The 17,841-nt window shown below is 40.7% G+C and overlaps 3 protein-coding genes across 5 annotated transcripts; 2 read left to right on the top strand and 1 right to left on the bottom strand.

Moving 5' to 3' along the window:
* Positions 1 to 2,202: 2,202 nt before the first annotated feature.
* Positions 2,203 to 6,269, bottom strand: ppan (peter pan homolog). The gene is made up of 12 exons (XM_023279608.3): positions 6,069 to 6,269; positions 5,586 to 5,756; positions 5,295 to 5,396; positions 5,161 to 5,211; positions 4,806 to 4,976; positions 4,535 to 4,611; positions 4,137 to 4,244; positions 3,884 to 4,007; positions 3,707 to 3,785; positions 3,386 to 3,515; positions 3,146 to 3,303; positions 2,203 to 3,061 (listed from the first exon to the last, which is right to left on the bottom strand). Exons 1-12 carry the CDS (start codon positions 6,081 to 6,083, stop codon positions 2,643 to 2,645), a joined length of 1,605 nt encoding a protein of 534 aa, XP_023135376.2. The 5' UTR covers positions 6,084 to 6,269; the 3' UTR covers positions 2,203 to 2,642.
* Positions 6,270 to 7,808: 1,539 nt separating this feature from the next.
* angptl6 (angiopoietin-like 6) lies at positions 7,809 to 12,261 on the top strand. The gene is made up of 7 exons (XM_023279628.3): positions 7,809 to 8,090; positions 8,674 to 9,164; positions 9,249 to 9,386; positions 9,477 to 9,684; positions 10,512 to 10,705; positions 11,714 to 11,984; positions 12,066 to 12,261. Exons 2-7 carry the CDS (start codon positions 8,700 to 8,702, stop codon positions 12,248 to 12,250), a joined length of 1,461 nt encoding a protein of 486 aa, XP_023135396.2. The 5' UTR covers positions 7,809 to 8,090; positions 8,674 to 8,699; the 3' UTR covers positions 12,251 to 12,261.
* Positions 12,262 to 12,773: 512 nt separating this feature from the next.
* On the top strand, positions 12,774 to 17,541 carry LOC111574831 (hemicentin-1). 3 transcript variants are annotated; one of them, XR_004848140.2, is made up of 11 exons: positions 12,774 to 12,914; positions 13,695 to 13,973; positions 14,066 to 14,380; positions 14,485 to 14,787; positions 14,903 to 15,169; positions 15,586 to 15,912; positions 16,006 to 16,242; positions 16,393 to 16,620; positions 16,727 to 16,996; positions 17,116 to 17,416; positions 17,459 to 17,541. XR_004848140.2 is itself a non-coding variant. In XM_023279620.3 (10 exons), the coding sequence occupies exons 1-10, from the start codon at positions 12,863 to 12,865 to the stop codon at positions 17,304 to 17,306; spliced, it is 2,469 nt and encodes an 822-aa protein (XP_023135388.2). In that variant the 5' UTR covers positions 12,774 to 12,862; the 3' UTR covers positions 17,307 to 17,541. The 3 variants fall into 3 exon arrangements, 2 of the variants coding, with proteins under 2 accessions (XP_023135388.2, XP_023135389.2); XM_023279620.3 differs by having other exon boundaries at positions 17,116 to 17,541; XM_023279621.3 differs by having other exon boundaries at positions 14,906 to 15,169; positions 17,116 to 17,541.
* Positions 17,542 to 17,841: the final 300 nt, after the last annotated feature.

Consider the following 17,841-nt stretch of genomic DNA (forward strand, 5'->3'; position numbering starts at 1 on the left):
ATGATAAATTCACTTCATTCAGTGAATCTTCAAAAGGAAGATTTGCAACAATATACAGTGGTGGTAAAAAAAAAAAAGCTTTCGGACACCCTTTACAAAATCTCAAATATTATCATGAAATATTTGTAGAAAAATCTTTTTTGTGTTTCAAAAGGTGTGGCTGCATTAGACAGACACAAACAAATATATATGTTTTGGGTTTTTTGCTTTTTGTTTCCAAGAAAAACTAACAAAACTAAATTCTTGACAGTTTCAATATGTCAGTTCATCATCACATCATCAAATTAATATTTAGTAGTCCAGCCATTAACACGCAGTAGAGCTCTAATCCTGGCTGGCATGTTCCCCACGAGCTTTTCACTCTGTTGAGGGGAAATCTTGTCCCATTCTTCTTGAATTACTGCTTCTAATTCTTCTAAATTCTTTGGTTTACGCTTTGAAACAGACCTTTTGATAATCCACCACAGATTTTCAACGGAGCTCATGTCTGAGGATTGAGATGGTCACTCTAAGACCTGGATACTGTGCTCCTGCAGCCAAGTTCTACTGGTTCTGGATGTGTGGCAAGAGGCATTATCTGTTGAAACATCCAGTTTGACCTTGACAGAACAGAGCACGTGCAGAAGGGAACACGTGGGTTTCCAGAATGGCTGGTTTCAATGTGCCATCACAGACAGTGAGATGACCAACACCAGCAGCACTGCATCCACAAACCATGATACTGCCTCCACCATGCTTGACAGCAGGTACTGTACATGCTGGAGATAATGCTTCACCTGGCCTTCTGCATCCCCTCACATTAGCAGGACGAAGATAAAGCTGGAAACTGGACTCATCTGACCACAAAAAATTATTCCAATTCCTGCCTATCCAGTTCTTGTGTGCTTGGGCACAGCGACGCCAGGTAAACCTCTGTCATTGATCAGGGGCTTGTTGACAGCCTTGCAGGACCTTAAAGCATGATCTAACAATTGTCCACGAACAGTGAGGTGGAAACTAGACACCAGTTTTGTTTAACCACTGCTGCTGAAGCTCTTGTGATGTCATTCAGTAGTTTTCCCTGCACACGTGGATCAGGATGTGGTCATTTCTTGCTGAAGAAACCCTTGGACGCCCAGATCTTAGTCTTTCAAGCTGTTGGTTTGTCTGTATTTCTGCAGAGTGTATCTAACTACTGAAGGACTGCATCTGCACTTCCTGGCTATCTGGTGGCAGCTGTACCCTTCCTGGCTGAGAATCTGTATCCTCAAGCGTGTTTCCTGCGTTAGTTCCTTGTTTTAATCATTTTTGTCTCTGAAGAACTTTCAAATGTGCTGGCTTTATATAGACACGAAGCACGGCAACAAAAATTGTCTTTTAGTAAAAAGCACAGCCTTCATTAGTGGATCACTGGTACCAAAATGACCCAATACTCAGAATTTGTGTTTTTATGGAACCAATCAATCTGAAGTTTTTAATGTCTTTTTTTAAGGATTTGTTTAGTATTCTGGCTGTGACTGTACTCAAAGAAATTGCCCTTGAAGACCTAAGAGTGATTCTTAGTGCAGTATTTCACAAACACATGAATTGTCCAAAAACTATTTTCCACCACTGTATATGTGCAAGAAAAAAATTCTAAGTGAAAAGAACACCACCTCCAACACTAAATTTATTTGGAATACATTTGTTTTACGTAAATTTATTTAAAAGACAACTTATGAACATTTTGTTAAGCCATTATTTGTGACACGTAAGCAGTCAGAGTACTGCAGGCAGGACGTTGCTCAAGATCTGGATGGTGACTGCAGATAGAAAGAGGCAGCTGAATAAGAGCCAAAGCCAACAGATTTTTATCAGGAGTCTGTTATGAAAAATGATAATTGCAAAAAACCTGAGTATCAGACCCACAACTCCACTAGGCCAATAATTGTTTTACCTTTATTTTTTAAAAATCTAAGTAAAAGCAGAGCTCCCTTGTCATTTTATTAATTCTGGAATTATCTGTTGTAATTGTACAACACAAACCCCCAATTCTAAATCACTTATTCCATGAGGACATCAGTGGAGAAAATCAGTTGTCACTGGTGGCATTAAATTAGTCTTGCTAAACAAACTGACCTGTAACGATAATTGAAATTTAAGTCATGCCTGCTGCTGCTTTCATTAAATTCCAGCTTCAATTATTTAGTCTTATTTCAGCTTAAAAACCAAAAAGACCAAAAGTCATTAAAAAGGACCCAGTGGCATCCCTTGTATTTATTCTTTGTGTGTAGTTTTATATTCAAAGATCTGGGTTTGACAAAAACATATCTGCACAAAACTGACAACACTGCAATAACTTTCTGCAATGATTTCCAGAGCTGTGGAGCTGAATTATAAAAATATACAGCATTTTTGTGGCCTTGATGATGACAAACATCAATGTGGACAAAAAAGAAAGGACATTTCAGTATATGACTACAACCAGGTATTATCCTAAAGAAGATGGCTGTATCCCTCCCACTCATCCCAAGATGCTTTCGTTGCTCATTTTTTTCTCTCCATCTACTGAGCAACATCACTAACAGCTGAAGTCTTCAAATGTAAAAGAGAAAAATTCTTATTTGCTGCCATCTGTTGCTTCAGAGTAATACTGCACCCAAAGTCCAGAGAGAAGAGAAAGTTCAGCTTTTTCCTTTCCTTTGTGTGAAGCTTTGCTTAGTTCCAGCACCTTTCCTCTTGAAGCCCGACTTGCCTTTCTGACCTTTAGATTTAAATGGTTTGTCCTTATTTTTGTTTGCATTAAATTTCTTTTTCCCACCAAATTTATTTTCTCTATCCCCATGTCTCTTTGCTCCGAAAGCTTTTCCTCCAGGTTTCATTTTCTGTCCAAATGATTTTTCACCATCCCTGGATTTCTTCCATCCTTTTTTCTGTTGGTCTTTTCCTGTTTTGCCTCTAAAAGGTCCTCCTGGTCCTTTTCTCTTTGGTGATTTGGAATCTCTGTCTTTTCCCGAGGGTTTACCAGGAGATTGCTTCCTCTTCTTGGCAGGTCCATGAGACTTTTCTGAGAACCGTCTCTTCTTGGCACTAGGGAACATATCTGCAAAAAAATACATCTTGGTCAATATGTAGATTAAAAACAAACTCAAGAGCAAACAGTTTGAGGTTTATCAATTATAGTCACCTTCATCAGGCTCCTGCCCCACAGCCTGTCTGTAGTACTCCACCTCATCATCAGATTCAACAGCAGCAGCCTGATCGTCCTGCATCCCTGGATCTTCCACCTCACTGTCTGCTTCATCTTCAGCGCGTTTCCTCTTAATCCCTTCCAGGCTCTTTTTCCTGTAAGGAAGAGAAAAGACTGTTTACACTTCAACCAAGTGTACAATCGATAAAACAAAAGGGTCAAATTATTTTAATTTACTTGTGGTCTTCTTGTTTCTCTTTCTTCTGAGCCACGTTCTGCGCCTGTTTCATCCGGCGAGCCTCCTTCTCTTTAATCTGGGCCTCCTTCCTCTTCAAAATCTCCTGGATTTCTTCCTCTGTCTTGGAGACTGTAAGCATGGCGTACAACAAAATCCCCATTAAAAGTCTGGTTGTGACAGGTGCCCATAAAACCAAGTGAGCTCTGGATGCATCAGTAAGCGTTTACTTTTAGAGAGAAATCATAGAACTCATACTGTTTTTTGTCATCATGTACACCCTTTTATATCAAGCAGAAAGACAAAATTAGGAATGCACTCACGAGTAGAGTGATAAAGAATATTCCCATCGCCCATCCCTTCTTGAATCTTCGCCAGCTGCAAAGTCATGCGAGGACCAATCTAAGGACAACACAATGCAATATTCAGCTGCTATTCATGCATCACTGACACACTGTTTTCCAAGGAAAAAAAAAGATTCACTGCCTCTGCATACTTACTTCGGTCAAACGGACAGCGCTCTGCTGGGACGTCATGTTGCCTCTTCCAGAGTACACTTGTGGAAGTTCAGTTATGTTGTGCTCCCCGTCTTGCTCAGGTTCACTTTCTGAAAGGTTCGCCCCCCTAAGAGTGGTCACAGAGCACAACGTATTTCATCAGATTACACAAATATCAAACATTGTGCAACAGCTCCACATCTAACCACATTTCAGCCTCGGGACTACAACAATTGTACCTTCATAAGAACCTTACTTCATCAGCAGCTCACTGATATCCTCAAACTTGCTCATGTTGGGGAACCTCTCCTGCATCAGCTTCTTAACTCCGCGACTCATGCCCACAGGGACCACCTTCAAGCTGCTGCAGGTTCAAAGTAACATCACTTTGGTCAGTTTGACATACTAATAAATAACAGAAATTAGTTTTTTTTTTTTTTTGTCTGTGTGTAGGGGCCCATCAGTGCGTTTACTTTGGACATACATCACTGAACAGTCAAGTCGTAGTCTGTCATCATCTGAACCCAACTACACAGTAGTTAAATTAAAATCTAATTTTAACTAATCAAACCAGTTTGGCTAGTCACATGTCTATAAGACACTTAGATTAACTGACAAAATAAATACAAAATAAATGTTAATATTTTTACTTACTAATGTCGAAACTCAATTTCCTGGGTCTCGGGGTTGTAATTTAACAGCACACACCTCTTGATGTTGTTGAGGCTTATCTGAAAAAACATTATTTCTCAGTAGTATTCAGGATTATGCTTTCACATTACTGATGAACTCATTAACAGAGAAATCAGAAAGCGTTTACTTTTGACAAATCTTCACAAAAACTCTGAAGACTATACTTTCATCATGCCAACAATGTTTTTAACCTTCAAACCAAAAAAGACAACGGTTGTACAGCAAAACATACCGAGTGCACATTTATGGAAGGGAACATGTTTTGAAACATGGTAGCCATGAGTTTGACATGCATGCCGTCCACTCCAAAGTTATTGAGGATGAGCAGCGGGTGATGGGTGAACTGCTGCTCATGCATCCTGTGCTTCTTCAGAGATGAAACCACATCTTTGACAAGAGAATACTGAAAAAAGGAAGGTGAGATTACTAATAATTGAGGGAAAATATAAATGTAAATATGACATTGGTAGTCTGGGCACATCAGTGCGTTTACTTTGAAAAATATCACTTCACAATCAAGTTTTTAAATGTCATCATCTGAACCCAATATTTTATAAAAACAAGTTTTATTCAGGAGTTATATTTACCTTAAGGACTCTGAAGTGAAGCATGGGACCTTTGGGAAGTCGAGCGAGCCTCTGAAAGACAAAAAAATGGATTGTTAGATTGGTTGGAGTACAAGTTTAACATAGAAAAACTGCGAGTCTGATTATGTTCTCACCATGTTGATACTGCTGGGTGTTTTGCTGAAGATCATGAAGTGCGTTACTCCCAATGGTCCTGCTATGGCCACAAAGTCTTTGAGCACATTCTTTTTCCTAACCTGGTTTTAGAAAGGATAAAAAGTCCAGACATGGTGTGTGAGGAAGTGTGCTTTGACAAAACATCTTAGCAAAAACAATGCGAAGAGGTCTGCAGCAACCCTAACTCACAAATCAAAAATATAACAACACGGCCACCTAAAACAGCTACTTGTATACTCCAGATAGATTTGATAAGCAGACACACGGACCTTCAGAGACTCTGCGGTGAACGGCTCCATGACTCTCCGCACGTCCAGGATGAGTTGACCCACGTTTTTCCCAACCTGACCCCGATTAAACACGAAGGAATGGGGCACAGCTCCGTAAGTCTCCTCGGCCACATGGTTGGCTACTGCTCGGGATTTCTTCTGGTTCTTGGTCTGACAAGCACAATAGCAACATGTCCATTAGTGTGACAAAAAATGTTAAAATGACGCAGTTCGCAAGTTGAGCTCGAAGTTAACTTTGCTAAAACAGACAGCTAACTTTATAGGACCTCACTACGAAGCTAAGCTAACTTTACGCAAACGCCATTTCTCAATTGCAACTTCCAAAGAGCCGAAACTCAACAACAAGCTTGTCATTTTATACAAGTTATATTTTCGCAAAATAACAAATACCTTTTTCAAAATTAGCTGTACAATACCGGCTAACCAGTTTTAGCTAACCTGCTAGCACAGGCCGTTACTTACCTTTGATTTCCCCATTATTCACCTCGATAAAAGCTGGTAAATTAAGTCAACGCACTCAGTAATTATCCCTACACTCTATTTAAAATACCAACAATTACTACGTTCATTTTTTTAAACAAATGCATTCAACGGCAGTATTGAAATCTCAGCTCCGAAGTCAACGCTACACTTTCCACATGGTTCTACTCCGGTGTCACATACTAATATGTCCGCCACGTGTTGTTAATGGGACTGTTGGTTCCTAGATGATCTGGTCATTGTAATTTATAATTGTGGCCACTAGAAGGCAGAAGACAAACAAGGCAGTACTATGGTTTTAAAAGATGTCGTATGAATAAAATAATATAATCAACAGATTGCAATTTATATGAAGGATGTAAATACAGAAATAAATATGAAGAGAAAAATAATACAGTAAAAACAAACATATTTCATTTGTTTGTTCATTTATGTAACCATGCTTTTGAATTATTCAAAAAGGAAAATATCAGTCTAAATGAAGGGCTGCAATTTAAATTGCCACTAAAAACTACATAATCTCCATCCAGTTAAAAGATGAAAAGATGGCTGATATGCAAGATATGATTAACATCACCACTGTAGAGTAGAAGTGCAGCTCAACCAGCTGCTGAGAAACCACAAACAAAAAAAGAAAAGGTGTGGTGATGAGAAGTCATACTTTGTCCTCTTCACAGAAGGAGTTTTCACAAGTCTGTGGGTGGTTTGTCTGAAACAAGATCAGAGATACTGGCAATGCTGTTGTGTAAACTGTCCCTTTTCCCACAGTACGGTATACAAGTGGTATCATTCGAAAGGCGTATGAGCTGTTACACTGATATTAGTCCAGCTGATCCAGCGATACTGGAGGACCATCTAAGAAAACAATGCATCAGTAATGACATTTGGAAATTTGGTGCTCTACTAATCTAAACATTGCTGACCACAGAACATCCATCCATTCATTATCTATACACCGCTTAATCCTCATTAGGGTAGCGGGAGCCTGGAGTCTATCCCAGAACATGGTGAAAGATAAACTCTCAATGCCGAAACACCAGCAAGCAGCAGCACAGGCAGCTGTGATAGCTTTTGAAAGACACATTTTGAAACTTGTTGTTGTTGCTGTTGCTGTTATATTATTTCACAATCTGTTCCGACCTCAAACCTGATGAGCTTCGATATCACGGACTAGGTGTGAGTATGAGTGTAAGAAAACAGACTCATCCAACAACAACACTCCAATTAATAAAAACAAAACATATATATCCACATTTAAGACTGCAGGGCTGCAGCTTACTAACAGTGTTACAAAGAAGTACTGCAACTTTCACTTCAGTAAAAATGATTTGTTATTTCTTCCTCCTCCCTGCACCAGTCAGACAAAAGATAAAAATTCCTATGTTGTTAAGAAGACATAAGAATATGGATACCTAGAAGGCTCCAAGGCAGTTGTATTATTGTTCAGAAGGCATCTATTCAGATTTATTTTTTTTTTTGTAATAAAAGTGCAACATCTCTAACAGATTAAAAAATGTGCCAGCTTCAGAAGACAAAAGCCACGAATCAAACTAAAGATGTTTGGATGATGGGGTGAAAGTTTAAATCACAGCATTAGCACACCACATTTCGCTGTGGGATGGAGCCTATGGCAGAATAACACTGATGGCAGAGGGAGGAGACATCCTAGATTCCTGCACTGAGCACCAGGTAAACAAGTACTGAGAGGCGGCGCCATTAGGATGGTTTGTAATTAGTTGTCTTCTTCTTCAGGGACAGAAACTCTGGGGTTGAAGACATATTGTGGCTCCGGACTGGTTTCTCTTTTTTCTGGGGATTTATTTGCGACCCAAATCTGCCCACCATCAGCTTCAACTCAACATTTAGGGTTCAACAGTTGTTTATGCATTTCTTCGTGATCTTTAAACATGTGATTTTTAAAAAGCATTTGTCTCAACTTCACATCCTTGCGTGTTGGGAGCTGCTGCTACACACAGAAAGAGAACAAAGACATCAGCTGCCACAGTAAGTTATAAATGATCTCACACTTTTCAATATAATCTGCATTTAGGAAAATGTAGGGAGCAGGGAAATGCATTGTTTACAGCACTGTTTAAATTATTATAATGTAAATTGTTAATCACCGGTACTAGAATAATTCATATTCTTGCCCAGAGTAACAAGAAAATATATTATTTTGCACATGACGGCATATTTTTTGTACCAGTAAAATATCACAGTGAGAAAGTTGTATATCTTTAGTCTATTTGCACTGTTTATGGTGTTGACTATGGTTGTTGTGGCTGGATGTGGAGCTAGTGGTTCTGTTGACTGTAAGATGGAGTTGTGTTGATTCTGGCTGGTTTCTGTTGACTGTTGTCCCTCCGGTGTTGACCAGCTAAGTTCCGGCTTGGGAGAAATGTGTGTTTAACTCTACAAAGAAACATCTGGTGAACAGTCAAGACCCACCAAAACACTCTTTTACTCCTTTCTGGGCATTTATCGAAGCGTTCCAAATGTTTCTGAAACATTGCTTCTCAGTTACAGATGATCGGGTGTTATTTTTGTGTTATTGTTGTGGTAATTGTGTTTTCTACTCCACTACCAGGTTGTTCTCAGAAGCTTCACAGATTCATGGAGAAGACACTGACCACAGGTCTGGCTCTTTTCCTTGCACTTTGTGTGGCCATTCCACAAGCTGGGGGGTGCAAGGAAGGAGGCAATGCAGAAAACAAAAGTTCATCACGTTCTTCAGATACAAAAGCAGGCCGCTGCTCTTACACCTTCATTGTTCCCCAGCAAAAACTGACAGGGGCACTGTGTTTGAACACGCAGTCTGCTGCTACCAACTACTCAGAGGTGGCAGCGCTGCGGGTGGAGCTCAAACGGCAGCAGGAGCAACTGGAGAAGCTCCGGGGCCACCTGGAGCAAGAAGGGGCCCTTGCCATGGAGGTAAGAACTCTGCGCAAAGAGAGCATCAGCATGAATTCTCGCATTGCTCAGCTCTATGCCCAGCTGCTACATGAAGTCATAAACAAGAAAGACCAGGCTTTGGAGCAGCAAAGGGTGGAGAACCTCCTGTTAAATGCGACAACACAGGTGAGCAGAGAACTGCAGTGTCAGCTACATCTTCTTTTAGTCATTATCAAACTTATGTGTGTTGTGGGTGTTGGGACATCTCAGGCACTGCAGGTGTCCAGTAATTACAGGGAACTGGAGAAGAAATACGGAGCCCTCACCTCCATGATGAGCTCCCAGAACCAGTTTATTGCTCGTTTGGAGAAGCAGTGCCAGTGCAGGGACTCCACCCAGTCCTCTCTGGTAGGGAACCCACTGTGGTCTGCATGTTGCACGTTTATTCTGGGTTATACACAGGAACTGAGAATGCTGTTTTTGTGCTGGTCTGAACAGGTGTTGACTGAAGCACCAAAAAGCCAGTCTATATTGCATCCTAATTACAGCTCTGAAGTCAACGAAATGACCAATGATGTTCAAAGGGACCAAAGTGCTCCTCCACCACAACAAGCAAACGCAGGGAGGGTTCATTCCCTCCCCACCACGACCCCCAGCGCTCCTACAGACCCTCCCTTCATTAGCTTCCCCGTCACGAAGACTCCAGGTACATCAGTGTGAAATAGCAGCAAATGTTTAGAGTCAGACTTGTGTGTTTCAATGTGTACATTTTCTGTCAGAGTTATTTAACTGCTGAGATAAGCAGTAGAAGCTGATGGGGTCAATAAACCTCCCTGCTTGGGAGAGGTCTTATCTCTCTGGGAAGACCTAAACAAAGCCTAAAACAGCAGAAAAACAGGCAGCTTTATAATGAAGACATACTTGTAACACTGCTAGTGTAAGCTTGCACAACTGGAATGTTTAAAATGACAAAGGGCTGCACAAAGACGATTTGAGTTAGCAGAACCAGGGTGACTCCAGCATGTGTGTGACTCAGTGCTTCCTAAAATGTCTAATGAAAGAGCACACATTGCCACATCTTGTCTGTGTGAATGTGGTTGTTGTGGCAGACCATTAGGTGCTATCTTTTGGTATAGGAGATTTTCCTTCATGTATACATTTCATCAGTGCAGATTCCTATGTTCATCTTATCACTGTGACACTAAACACTGGCCATGTGCTGGAGGAAAAAATCTTAAGCTTCAGATAGATAAGCTGAGGCTGCAGTGTATACAGTATGTGATCTTCCTTACATTGAAACAAAATCCTAAGACTTTCTGTAAGCAGCACCCTTTTGTATGTCCCAAATCGCCACTCTTAATGACTCGGACACAAAATAAATTCTCCATTTCAAAGATCCAGTCTATATTTTTCACATTAGTGGTTGATATTATAAAATTTCAAAGTATTATGCATATCATAAATTCTTAAACATTTCTTCATATTGCTTATTTTTACACCCTCATGCAGTTGCATATTTTTGCCCCAACTCAGGGCCATGGAGGGACTGTCAGCATGTGCAGGAATCAGGTGAGACCACCAGCGGGATCTACCTGCTCCACCTACAGAGTGCCAACCGACTCCTGCAGGCCTGGTGTGAGCAGAGTCGGGCTCAGGGAGGGTGGACGGTCATCCAGAGGAGACAGGATGGGTCGGTCAATTTCTTTAGGACTTGGGAGCAGTACAAGGTGATTTCATGCATCTTTAAAGTGTGGAGAATAATGGTAAAATGGTACAAGCAAGGCCAGGATCTAAGAGGCTACATCTTGTCATGATGACATTTTAATTCTAGATACTAATGTCAAAGACAGTTGGTACGTGCCTTCAGGTAATTGGTTGTAAACCAAAGTATTTGACAAACTGTATATTTGACCTGATGATGATGAAAGCCAATGATTAGTTGTTGTAACTATCAGCATGTTGGTTGTGGTATTGGTAGAATCCAAGAATCACCAGAGGCAGTGGGCCTTATCCCCTATGAATGTACATACAAAATTAAAATTGTTCATTCATTTGCTAATATTAGTTATTAATGTTCACCATTAACTCTTTAAGCTCCACACTTTTTTCAACCTAAAAATCATCTCTAAATTCATTCAGCGACCACTCCAAAACTGCAAATTAGAGATAAAACAACCATAGAACAGTGAGATAGTAAACACTGATGTTATTATATCCAATTTCAAGGTGCTGCTGATTGCTAGAAGTTCCATACATTTTGTTGGATTTATACAATGACAAGTAAAAAGCCTCTATTTACTGCAGCTGTTCAAAAAATTCTCAACTGTAACTCTATCTGATATAATACTGCAGAATTAAAGCCCAACAATGCTGCATCCCTATAGTTGTAGTAGTATCAGGCAGCCTCTTCAGTTCATACACCAAGCATGAGTACTTTTGAAAAATGACGTATTTGGCCTAATATTGGTACGGGGACCTCAAGGGTGGAAGTGGAAATTAATAATATACATTAAGAAGCAAATATTTCACAAGTGAAAACACTGGCTGCTTGTGACTGTGAATAGGAAAAGTTATCACCAAAATGATTCTAGTTCATCCTGAAGGGGGCATGAATGCATTTATCAATTGCCAATCCATCTCTTTGCTAGATGCTGCTAATTGTAAAGCTATGCATCTAGCAAAATCAGAGTAATTTATGCACATTATGAGGAAACCAGTGTCCCACTGTGTTACAGCAAGGCTTTGGGAACCTAGATGGAGAGTACTGGCTCGGCCTGGAACACCTCTACTGGCTGACGAAACAGGCCCAGTATAAGTTACGGGTGGCCCTGGAGGACTGGCAGGGTCGGCAGGTGTTTGCTGAGTATGACAGCTTCCACCTGGAACCAGAGAGCGACTGGTACCGACTGCGGTTAGGACAATACCACGGCAACGCGGGGGACTCCCTCTCGTGGCACAACAACAAGGCCTTCACCACTTTGGATCGAGACAAGGACAGCTACACAGGTCTGGCCCTGTTGTTCACTCTCTGTTGTCTGGCGACTTTTTTTGTCAATAAATTTTTCTGTTTCTCTGTTGTGTCATCAGGCAACTGTGCTCATTACCAGAAGGGAGGCTGGTGGTATCATATGTGTGCCCATTCCAATCTGAATGGTGTGTGGTATCGGGGTGGACACTATCGAAGCCGCTACCAGGATGGGGTCTACTGGGCGGAGTTCCACGGAGGGTCCTACTCCCTCAAAAGAGTTTCCATGATGATCAAACCCACATAACATGTTGTCATTATGAACATGTGGAAACTAAGCACATAAACTAATGTGGAAAAATCTCACACACATGTAAAAAGAATCAAGCAATGTCTGCCCTTCAATGTCTGTTTGAAAAATAAATAGTCTTTGCATGAATCCAGTCAGTGAAACTGGAGAATGACTAAGATGTACCAAGTTAACAAATCTGCTCTCTGTGTTGCAATTTCCTGTCAAAAACCTGATGTTTTTCAGCTTGCAATGTACTTTTCAATAAAAAAAGATGTGAAATTAGTTCCTTTATGACATTTAGAAACACTTTTGAAAACATACAGTGAGTGACTACACAAAATATGGGAGGAGGCAACATATCATGCACAGTTGTTCACAAAAAGCTGAATGTGGTCATGGTTTCGTATTTCCGCTTTACTGGCAATTTCCTGTTCATCTGGGCGTTGAATTTTTCCAGTAGCACTGTATTTTTTTCTACCTAAGCTCTTGTAACAGCCAGCAGCATCCTGGGTCAGCTCTGAGCCAGGTTTGATCTAATACAGAACTTTGAGCTGGACATCCTCTGGACCATCCTGAAACAGACCTCATCTCTTCCATCCACCTCCTCCCTCCTTCGTCTGATTCAGCATGCTGCCACTGAGGATGCTGGGCATTGGCTTGCTCATGTTTTCACTGTGTGGTGAGTGATAATGATGCTCTATAACATGTCTGTATTGATTTTAAATGCTGTATGCTATTTTATTCCACAGCTAGAGATAAATACGGGGTTAGTTTTGTTGCTTGCTTTTAGTTTCACTTGCTCCTTGTGTTACCCGCCATGTGAACCACAGAGCTGTATGCCAGAAAATAAAATGATAGAAAATATTATCCTTTTTGTGTGACTTTTAGAGGAATGTAAAGGAAGACAAGATGCTGAAAATTGTAGTGGACGCAGCATTTGACTGTTTAACAGAGTAAAGTGTAACAGGCAAAAAAATTAACTTGAAATATGAATTTGGGAGGGGTAGGTGGCATCATGTCTGAGGTTTAAAAAAAACTAAAAAAACTTCCGCTGTAATATCACTTGACAGTAAAAATCGAGCCAGGTGCATTGAGTGGGTGTGATGATGGACTGTATATAAACAACAGGATCGCATAATTAAAAAAAAAAAGTTAAAATATAATACCTCCCCCACCCACCCACCCACCCACCCACCCAATGAAAAAGAGAAAAAAAAAGCCAGATGCAAGTTCTTACTTTCTGTGAAGAGTGTCAGCATTGGTGCTTGTTTTAGTGGAACAATGGTAAAGTCTGGTGAGACAAGATCACAGATTTGGCGGTTTAGCTCTCTTTTTACTGGAAACTTTCTGAATATGACCGCGTGCTGCGGCCATAAATCAAGCATAAGTGAGCACAAGCATGAGTGAGCCACCAGAGTGCAGCAAAGTCTGTTTTAAATAACTCTTTGTCTTTCCACAGATGCAGACACTGCATGCTCTGAAAAGCACAACCCCCTCAGCCTGGATCCTCCTGAGATCATAGGGGAATACGGAACTGAAGTCTTGGTAAACTGTACCAGCACTGTTCTTCATGATGGGATGTACTGGAGAGTTAGAAATGAAAGCTTTGTCATCGAAGTGCAAGAAAACTTTATTGGCCAATCAGTGTTGCTGTCAGACTGGAATGTGACAGCCGAGTGCAAAATAAAGTTGAATGAATCTCATGAGTGCAGCAAAGAGCTTGAAATTACTACTTACAGTAAGTGTAATTTCAAATGAAGACAGTGCAGTTGAAAGAACAGTCATGGAAAATGTGTTTATGTTACTGACTTTTATTATTTTTTTCAACAGAGAATCCAGAAGTCCTTTCTTCAATAAAGCTTGTGCATGCAACACCAAAAGAGACACAATACGAGCTGAAATGTGATACCATCAACGTTGCTCCTCTTCAGAATCTCATTGTGAAGTGGTACAAAAACGATAAACTCATCAAGACAAACTTTTTTAACGACACAACCAAGACACCAGTGAATGAGTCTTCTGTCCTGCCAGTCACCGTCAGCAGAGGGGAAGAAGTTCAGATTAGGTGTGAGGCTCAGCTGAACTTGGTGCCACATGGTCTACAGCTTCCTGTTGTTTTTCAAACACTCAATGTTTTGGCACAATGTAAGTACACAACCTGCTGTGTTTAGTTTAGATCCAAAAAAACAAAACTTGGTGTATTTATCTAAATATTTGAATAATAAAAAAATCTATATTTGCAATTTTAGATCCTCCTGAGCTCAATCCAAAAAAAGATATTGACTACATTGTTGCATCTCAGGATGGTGAAATTACGCTAGAATGTAAAGCTGAGGGGAACCCACCGCCTGTCTTTCATTGGACCTATAATGGGATGACTATGTCGGAGAGCTCAAACACTCTCAACATTACTCGAGTAAATGCCAGTGCAACCTACACCTGCACAGCTAGCAATTATCTGGGAAAGACAACTAAGCAAATCTTTGTTCGTGTGATACAAAGAGAAGCAGTTCCTGCAGCCCTGCCCACCGCTGAGGCAGCAACACCGGAAGGTAAACATCCTTGTTCCCTTTACAGCTAATATCAGTGTTGACCACCTTGTCGATGATACATTTCTTATTGTACATCAAACTGAAGTGCTGATTGAATATGTTTGCTTGTGAATAGCAGAGGATTGCCCCCTTACGTTGACGCCTTCTGAAATAGTGGTGAGATTTGGAGATCCAGCTTCGGTTAACTGCAGCACATCAGCCACAAATGCAGTGGGAATGGGCTGGGAGTCTTCAGTTGGAGGCACAGGTTTTGTACCACCTCCTATTGTCACTTGGATGGTTGCAAAACTGGAAGACTGGACTGCAGTACCCTCCTGCTTTGTTACTCTGAATACTACTGATGATAAACAGTGTTCGAAGAGTCCAACCGTCATTCTTTATAGTGAGTACGCATCTACAGATTGTCAATCAATCAATCAATCAATCAAAATTTATTTATAGAGCACTTTACAACACTCAAGGTGACCAAAGTGCTTTCCAGTTTAAATCAAACAGTAAAATTAGACATAAAAGCAAATTAAAAGTCATTCACATCCCACAAAATATTTGGTATAGTAAAGTGATGATGCACAATTTTCTAGCAACTCTTTGCAGTATGTACATACACAGTGCCAGTTCACAAAAGCACTAAAAGTGTGAGATATTATAGTGTGCAACAGCATGGAATAGAACAGATATCACTTTGTTAATACTAGTAAATGCATCTGTGCATATTTATTGTATTGTGGTTACAGTGTTTGGGATATTCATATTATGCTTGGATTGTTTTTCAGTTATTTTCCTTTGCTTTATCTACAGAGACTCCAGACACCGTGTCAATCTCTGCAGTGCATCCTGGTCCGATGGTGGAGGGCACAGACTTCCACTTGAAATGTGACGTCAACAATGTAGCTCCAGTGCAGAACCTCAAAGTAAAGTGGTACCGCGACAATGAAACTGTGTCCGAGCAGATGTTTCTCCACACCAACACAACCCCACAGAATGTGTTCTCTACCCTCATCATTACCGCTAAGAGAGATTACAATGGATCACTATATAGATGTGAGGCTGCGCTGCATCTTGGACCCAATGGACCGGAATTCATCCCGACTGAAACATCAGAACCTTACACTGCTATTGTGCACTGTAAGTTTTCCACACTTCTATTATTTCTTTAACCCGCTAAACACTTTTGCATCTATACATTTCAGATAAATCTGTAATGATGTTCTCTTGCAGATAAGCCGTTCATCAAAGATTGTCCAAGCAGTTACACTGCTGTGGAACACAAGCTCAGTATGGACACGTTGCCCTGTTCATCTGAAGGAAACCCTCCACCTATTGTTCAGTGGTATCACCAGGGTAAACTGATCAATTCATCTGAGCCACTCACCAGGTTTGGCACGGGAAAGTACACGGCTGCAGTTGGAAATAGCCTTGGCAGTATCAGCACCTCTGTTGAAATCACAGTTGAATGTGAGTGCATCCTCTGGCTGATTGTATATTTCATTACAATATAGATGATCAGTACACATAATTGTCTGTGATTCCCACAAGCATGATACTGAAGAGATTTATGAGAAATTTATATTTACTCTGAAAACCATATTGATACTATGTTCATAGATGAACCCTCTTTTAACTGCATGGACCACTATGAGATTGAAATGAATGTTGGATTCCAAACCAAATGTGAACCAGAGGGAAATCCTGCTCCCTCCCTCACATGGTTTAAAGATGGAACACTTGTGGATTCCCCACTGCGCTGGACAAAGCATGATAGTGGAAAATACTTACTCAAAGCGACCAACAAACACGGGACAGCCGAACACACTGTACATCTTGATGTTTTGTGTAAGATTTAATTTTCAGAATTGCATAAATTGTTTTTTGAATGTTGTTTGTTGGGGGGTGAATCTCAAGTCTTTTGCTTATTTATTATTTTCAAATCTCACTACAGATGCCCCTCAATTCGGGGAGGGAAATTCCAATAAGGAGATGAGCCTGGGTGAAAATGTGACTTTAGCGTGCAGTGCTGAGGGCAACCCTACCCCTTCCATCCACTGGATTTGGAACTTCAGCTCTGCAGCGAATTTGAAAGAGACCACTATGGGGCGCCAGACGATCATCACTATCACTAGAGCCACGTCTACCAACGCTGGTGTTTACATCTGTGTTGCCACGAATAAAGTTGGGACCATGACAAGATCTGTCACACTGGTGATGAAAGGTAGGACTCTGTGCGGAAATGGGCACAGTGAAGTTGTGAGTGATGTTAATGTTGCTATACACAGAAAAAAAGAGAAATACTTTGTCAATTTATGTTATTTTATGTCACTTGTTTTCCAGGTTCCAGTGCCACCCCCATGGCAGTCATCTGGGGACTGATTATTGTACTGATCATCCTAACCATCCTCATAGCCATGGTCCTTTTACACAACCGCCAGAAAAAACATGGACAATATAGTTTTGTCCCTGCAAACACCAAGGACGGTTCAAATGTCCCCATGACTACTATGTCTGAAGGGGGGACAGCTTGATTATATGATGAAAGCTGAACTGTACTTCACACTTGTGGAAACAGAGTGAAACTGTGTACAAAGGAGAGGTACCAAGAGTGAGAAACAGTGAAAATGTGTACAAAGGAGAGGTACCAGGAGTGAGAAACAGTGAAAATGTGTACAAAGGAGAGGTACCAAGAGTGCAAACAAGCAAAGCTATGGGTGAAACAGCTGTAATAAAGCTACACTTGCAATAAAATAACCATTATTTTTACGTTGAGTTTCAGTTTGGAAAGTTTTTTGTGTTTTTTTTTTGTGAGTTAAGACAAAATTTTGGACGTGTAAAACTACGTAAACTGCAGGCCTCATGTGACCTGCAGCTAAGGAAGGGGAAAACTGAAAGGGGGTGACAATGATGACTGGTGTTGATTAGAAAACAAAAATACTGCACCCTGTTTGTTGTTCAGCTCTTCATTATGAGTAATTTGTGGCTTGAATCGTGCTATGTGAATGCCTAAACCTGCCCGTGTGTTTTAGCATCAGCTGATGAGGACAATGTGTGATGGTTGATGAT

Source organism: Amphiprion ocellaris, chromosome 19 (assembly GCF_022539595.1).
Source record: "Amphiprion ocellaris isolate individual 3 ecotype Okinawa chromosome 19, ASM2253959v1, whole genome shotgun sequence".
Lineage (NCBI taxonomy): Eukaryota > Metazoa > Chordata > Actinopteri > Pomacentridae > Amphiprion > Amphiprion ocellaris.